This window comes from Triticum urartu, chromosome 2A (genome assembly GCF_056163025.1).
Source record: "Triticum urartu cultivar PI428250 chromosome 2A, HENAU_Tu73, whole genome shotgun sequence".
Taxonomy (NCBI): domain Eukaryota; kingdom Viridiplantae; phylum Streptophyta; class Magnoliopsida; order Poales; family Poaceae; genus Triticum; species Triticum urartu.
In genome coordinates this window covers 6,192,278-6,199,388 of record NC_141874.1, presented here as the reverse complement: position 1 = coordinate 6,199,388, position 7,111 = coordinate 6,192,278, and the positions used below count along the sequence as shown (strand labels likewise).

The window sequence follows — 7,111 nt, the reverse complement described above, 5'->3', positions numbered from 1 at the left end:
AATTGGCAATATACATACAGGAAGAATAAAAACTCGAACTTTTCCCCTCCCCCCAGACTCCCAGTCCCACCACCGGCGCCGGCGAGTCGTCCACCGGATCCGGCCGCCATGGAGTCCGGGGCGCCTCCCGCGTTGCCCTGCCCCGTCGACGACGACGACGATTTCTACTGGGACGCCGAGGCCGAGGCGGAGCTCCAGGCCATCGAGGCCGCCTACGCCGCCGAGTCCGCCAAGCGCCGCCGCCTCCCCGACTGGTCCAAAACCCCCGCCGCCCCCGCCCCCGTCCGCCCACGACCCAACCCGGCCCCCGCGGCCGCGAGCGCCTCCTCGCCGTCGTGGGTCCTCTCGCCCCCCACTTGCCAAGGTGCGGCTCCACTTTCCCCTTCCTCCCGAAATCAAAGAACCCAAGAACTCATCTTTCCACCCAAATGTGCGTGGAAGAACTAGGGTTCTTGGTGCTACAGTTTCACCACTTGGAAGAAAATCCCCTGTTAGGGTTCAGTTTTACAGTTTTTGGTAAGATGGCAGCTCTGTCTGATTGTTCATGTATTATATACTCTGTTAGGATTCAGTATCGTCACCGACAGTGCTATGGTTCATATGGATGGGTTGGTTGGTTGGTCGATTTGTGTAGAATGGCACCTAGTTGTAATGTATGTTTATCTGCCTTAATCTTCTTGTGGGATTGACACATCTGAATCCTGTCTCCGCTGGATTTTGCGCCACAGGGAGTGTGAAGGCTAGGTACCAACAGGTGGCATTCAGCGGCAAGATAGTGTACTGCCGGACAGCAATTGAAGTGGAGAAAGCTACACGGGAGATTGTGCGCAAAATCGAAAGCATGAAGGCCTATGGCCAGGTCTCCCTTGGTTTCGATCTCGAGTGGAAACCCTTTCCCAGAAGAGGTTTGCTGTTCTGCCCATAGCCTAATGTTTAGTTGCATTTTCAGACTGCAAAATGTGGGTTTCTGGATGAATGGTTTTTAAGTTGACTCCTGCAAATGATCTAATCTGACGGAACAACCATTGCCATGGATTTTGCAGGAGAACCGCCTTGTAAAGTCGCGCTAATGCAGTTATGCATGGACAAAACTCATTGTTATCTCATGCATATCATTCACTCTGGGGTGCCTCCCATCTTGAAATCTCTTTTGGAGGACAGTTCATCCGTTAAAGTGCGTAATTTGGTTTTCCCCATAAGACATTTGCTTCTTTCTCCATAGATTATATGTTCTTCCCCCTAGAAACGGGTTGCCCCTTTTGGTCATGTAAGACATTGTTGTCTTGTCTATGCAGGTTGGAGTATGTATAGACAACGATGCAAGGAAAATGTTCAATGATTATGAAGTACGTGTACAACCATTGATGGATTTATCAACTGTTGCAAATGTCAAGTTAGCTGGGCCTTATAAAAGATGGAGTCTTGCTGCATTAACCGAAATGATCACATGTAAAGAGGTAATTCCTATTGTATTAGCTACTCCCTCCGTCCCAAAATGTAAGATCATTTTTTACACTAAGATATTATCAAAAATGATCTTACATTTTGGGACGGAGGGAGTATTGTTTAGTACTGCTTTTTTTTATCCAGTTCTGTTGGCACTGGAAAGAAACACTCTTCAGGCATTTATTCATTTATGTGTTTTATGTATCAAGGAAATTTGGTTGGTTGAACGATAGAGGTTCAATTATGATTTGGTAGACAGAACACCCAGATGCCTAGGGAATACAAGCATTTTTATCATCAATAAATTATTAAATTGAAATTCTTCTGGTTGCTGATATTTGCAATTTGCATGCTTGGTCTATATCTCTGCATTGTGGGAATGCTTGATGGGGTAGTTCCGTGGTTGAGACAATTTCAGTTATTGTTTAGCAGAACAAACTCTGAAGTTTCTATGAAATGTAAACATTTTTTGCTAGATAAGCTGCTTGGGTTATATTCTTTTACTGATTTATTGTTTTCATTGCACTAACTTGTTGCTGTGTTGCAATGCTCTTTACCACCCGCAACTTCATGCCTATAAGTTACCAAAGCCTGGCAACATAAGAATGGGAAACTGGGAGTCTTTTGTTCTCTCAAAAAAGCAACTTGAGTATGCTGCTACGGATGCCTACATCTCGTGGTACTTGTATGAGGTATATGAATATACTATTCAATTTGCTTTCTTATAAGCTGATATTCCTTTCTCCACAGTCTTGACAGCAATTACTGCACTTTGTTAGGTACTACGGAGTCTTCCTGATTATACTCCTGATATTGAAACAGAGGTTGTTTAGGGAACATATTTGCAGATACTCAAGAAATTGGAAAGTGTACTGTTAAGCTATTGATGACTCCCTAGTGTTCTGTAACTTCACTTCTCAACCAGGTCAGCAATGTTGAATCTTTTACAGTTTACATTACCTGCAGAAGCCGATGCTAGCTATGACTTATTTTCACCTCCAATGATTCTATGCTGTCTTGTCCCACTCAGGGTTTAGCACAAGATTCTTTCTTATATGTGGAGAATTGGATACCATAGATTTTACATTAGCTTTTACTTGTTTATGGATGGTTTCAAATGGTTCAAGGCTAGTTTAGTTTTTGTTTGGTGCCATTTAGTTATATTGTCTGTATATTCTGAAAATCTTCCTTGAGAAAATCAAAACTTGTTGGTTTTCCTTGTTTTTATCAAAAACTTGCTAGTTCCAATTAGGTCTGTCATAAAGTCCCAACTTAGGGCACCCCCAGTGCTCCAACCCGTTCCGTATCTAAATTTGCCATATAGCATTAAACCTGATGTGGAGGTACAATTAAAGATCTTTTTTGACATCGGGGTATAATTAAAGGTGAGAGAGAGGAAACCGCACCTAGATTTAGATATGACTCTTGTAGGTGGAACTGAGACAAATTATTTGCCATCCTGATCTCTTGCGCATATCCTCCTCGCTTTTGTTCACTTGCCCATCGTCCTCGTAACCACAGTATGCTCATTGCCCAACCTGTCATTGTCCTCTCCTTTCTAACCAAGCCGCACCGTCATCCCAATTCAAAACCGCGGCAGCTGTTGTCTCAGTTCGAAGCCACCAGAGCCATTGTCTCCACACCGCCTCAAAGTGTCGTGACCTCTGCATCGTCGCCTCATGAAACAGTTGTTGTCGCATCCTCGCCGACCCAAGCAGCTGCTGGTATTGCATCCTAGATTGACTGACATGAATAGTGAGCATGACCCTACCAACAACTGGATCTCCCATGCACAAAAGCGCCCATCAGGCCTTCTCCTTCAACTCCTGTCAGCCATCTCCTGCTCCCATCTTCGCGCACAGCGAGGCTCCAGCAAATTCCTGGCAGCAGTGTGCTCTCTCATGTGCCTTCCCATCTTTCCTCAATCATTTTTGTATTGCATTCATCTGAGCACCACTGCCGCAATTGATCAGTCACCGTCACTGCTCCTGGCAGTTGTGTACCGAATTGAAATCTTTAATCTGGAATCATGGCGGTACAAGAAAGTCAGAATTTGGAAATACAACAGTTAACCTGGACATTCTCCTGTTCTTATAAATTGAAAATTATCATCTCAATATTTTGTTGACGTGTTAATCTATCGTGTGAAGTTTAGCAGTCTGCACAAGAGAATGTGTTATCTTTGAGTATTATACATGCCATCTTCCTTTAGGCCATCTAGAACTGTTGGGGCAGATGATTATGTCAATATTATGGACACAATCATGCAATCATATTATCACCAAATATGAGTTGAGACAGCATAGTTATTATTAATTACATGTTCATTTGATTCTGGTTGATGATTATGTTATACATCATATTCTGTCATCAAATCTGTGGTACTCACAATACTTAGGAGAAATGTGAAATGGCGGTCGAGATGCCATTTCTGGCTCGAATGAGCGACTTTGACATGTTCTTAAATCCAGTCTCAACTCTTGGCTAAAAAGAATCACTTCCACTAATACAGAACATCTTGTGGCCACTTTACTTTGTTTGAACAAGCTTGAGCACAACCTTCAGTTGGATTTAGGCATTCAGTTCTTCAATCTTCAATGGCAAACAAAAATCTGTTGGTGATATTGATTTGACCCCATGCCTGCAGATGTAAATATTGCGTTGCTGATGCTCATTGTTAACCCTATGCCTGCAGGGTTGAGTAGGAGGATCTCCCCCCTAGATCGGAACCAAAGGATTGCGAGGATGGTGAACATTTGCTTAAATCTGTTGTAGTATTTTGTTCCTGTTGTGATCTAAAATCGTGAAGGTTAGCACCTTCACCGTGAATCATTGCTCATTTATCTTGATCATATTAATTGTTGCCGAGAACAATTTGCGCCCAGTTTTTTGGCCATCAAGAATAAGTAAACGAAAGCTGAGCTTCCTGTCAAAAAATGGGGAATTTTGGTTGGGATTAATAAATCCATTTGAGGGGTATCTGACTAGGTTGCTACGCTAACCATATCTCCTTGATGGGCTGATCTGGTTAATGTAAATATACAAGATTGGTTGGTCAAATGGGTTCTCCTATTGGACGCTTTGTGCATCAAAAGGTCCGGCTGGCCCACTTAGACGTTGCATGCAGCGCTCCCTCCGACCGATTTTATTTTGTTTGTTTCTGGTTATTCGGTTTTCCATTAAAAAAATGGCTGCTGGATTTGTTTTGATAGATATAAAAATATATTATTGGAAGATTAAAAATCTTCAATAATTGAAAAATGTCGCAAACTTGATTTTTTCACAAATTTTTAAAGATGTTTGGGTTTTATCAAAATAATCAAGAATTTTAAAAATGCCTGTATATTCTATAAAATGTTCATAGATTTTAAATTTTTCTTGAGTTTTTTAAAAAGTCCGTGTATTTTTAAAAATGATCACGGATTTAGGAAATGTTTGCAAATTTTTAAATGTTATAAATTTTAAAAGGTAGAAAGTAGAAAAAGAAAAAAGGCAAAAAAAGAAAAAGGAAAGAAAAGAAAGAAAAAGAAAAACCAAAGGAAAACAAAAAACTAGAAGTAAGAAAGATGGGAATGAGACCGAAAAGCGAAAACAACAAAAGCCCCAAGGAAAACCTTTCAGAACCAAAGAAACAAGGCATAGAAAAAATTGGCATATGCGTCAGGCCCTGAGCGAGTTGCAGACAATTTGAAACAAAAGTGTCAAATAGGGATTTCCTGGCCAAATGCCCCTGAAATGATTAAGTGACTGATATATGAACAATTACTTCAAAACTAATTTCGGCCTCAATTACGGCCAGTTTGAACATAGATTTTTTCTTGTAGAATCCGAGCAACATGGTGAGATTTTCTATGTGTCCACTTGGAACAAAGAAAAAACCTCCTATGAAACCATATTTAACATTCAAATAAAGTTTAAAGGAAAATAAAGCTGAAATTGCGTTCGACAACATGAAAACTTATTACTCTCTCTAAAATCACATAACTTCATATACCCTCTCTAAAATTACATAACTTCTATGTGAAGCATCCAAAAAGCGGGGACGGATAACTCCTCCATTTTGAGAATCGTATATAGATTCAAACACAAGTCCATGAAAATTATGGTGTCTTTCAAGTGATGCAGTGCAGTGTGTTGCAGTCAAACGGGCAAGCCCAGATACCTATGATGCTGTTGTGTGTGCAAAAATATTCACAAGTCAGAATGAAACATTTGGCCGGTGATTGTTACTGAACATTCACTGGAAACTAGTAGTATATCTATGATGATGTTGTGTATGAAAAAATAGTTCACAATTTGGAAAAAAAATTTGGTCGGTGATTGTTACTGAACATTCACTGGAAACTACATTAGTTCCAACTCTTTTGGACTTTGATCACCTGAGCCAGTGACTAAATGTCGTTGATTTCAATGACACTTTGTTTGGAATGAAACATTGGCCGGTGATTGTTACTGAACATTCACTGGAACTAGATTAATCCAACTCTTTTGGACTTTGATCACCTGAGGCAGTGACTAAATGTCGTTGATTTCGACGACACATTCAGATACTCATTTTGACCGGCCGTCAACATCTAAACTCTCACTAATCTCGCTTCTCCGGCGCTGCCATTGTGACACGTATGCTCATATCCTCAGCCCTACTTTTTAAACATCACGAGAGCCATGCCGCCACGCGATTAGCATCAAACCCAAAGCTAAATTAACATGGAAGCAAATATGCTTGACTGACAAAATGCATGGGTCGGCGAAGCAAGCATGGATCATCTCCTCCCATAGTTTTATCATCAGGGAATCATTTAGTTAACAAACATAGGTAGATAGTCAGAAAGGATATGATCCCTTCTAATTGTGATCTCATTCCTGCAAATCTGTGTGCTGGGATACTCCCAGCAAAAGAATTGTGGAAAAGGAATAATCGGTTGGGGTTTTCAGATTCCTGCTGCATTTTTTGAAGGGTTTTCTGATTCCTGCTGCATGGCTTAGCCGGCTGTGCCACATGGAACATACAGTGGTGGCAATATACTATGTGTATGTGCAATGGAATCTATATATTGGGCCGCATCTGGGGCGTCCACTTGGCTGCCGGTGCGCATGTGGCGGGCATCGGCCGGTCCGTCCGTCGGGGCTGGGGGTGGTTTGGGTTTAGTAGTAGTGCTGGGTTAGTGATGACAGGGTTCTTTGCTGTGGGTTGTCACATGGATTTGTGCTGGTCAATGGGAAACCAACATGGCGTTGCAGATCTTGTGCAAGATTTGGATACAGAGGAATAAGATCGCCATTCTGTTTTCTTTTGGAAAAAAACAAACAGGAGATGATAAGATTTGTGTGGTGTTACATTAGACTACAGTATTAATTGGAGTGCTGGTTTAGTGGTTCAGAAGTTTCTAGAGTTGAATTAGCATGCATCAGGGTCCCATTCCCTTTTAACAGTGACAACACCTGAAACGTTTCCTAATTGCTGATTAACCAACACTGAAAAACAATGAATACGTATTTGACTCAACATTGAATTTTTGGACTGATGTGATGGAGTTAGTACTATTTTTACTTTGGAAAAATGGGTGTAAAAGCAATAGATACATATGTATGGTGATTAGATTGTGGAATGGAGTAAACATCCATCAGCTTGAGTGCAAATCAAGATCTGTGTAGTAATGTCTTG

The 7,111-nt window shown here is 41.3% G+C and overlaps 1 protein-coding gene across 1 annotated transcript; it reads left to right on the top strand.

The window, feature by feature from the left end:
• Positions 1 to 4,362, top strand: WRNEXO (Werner syndrome-like exonuclease). The gene is made up of 7 exons (XM_087542672.1): positions 1 to 364; positions 729 to 905; positions 1,044 to 1,174; positions 1,296 to 1,457; positions 2,028 to 2,138; positions 2,226 to 2,371; positions 4,142 to 4,362. Exons 1-6 carry the CDS (start codon positions 109 to 111, stop codon positions 2,277 to 2,279), a joined length of 891 nt encoding a protein of 296 aa, XP_087398798.1. The 5' UTR covers positions 1 to 108; the 3' UTR covers positions 2,280 to 2,371; positions 4,142 to 4,362.
• Positions 4,363 to 7,111: the final 2,749 nt, after the last annotated feature.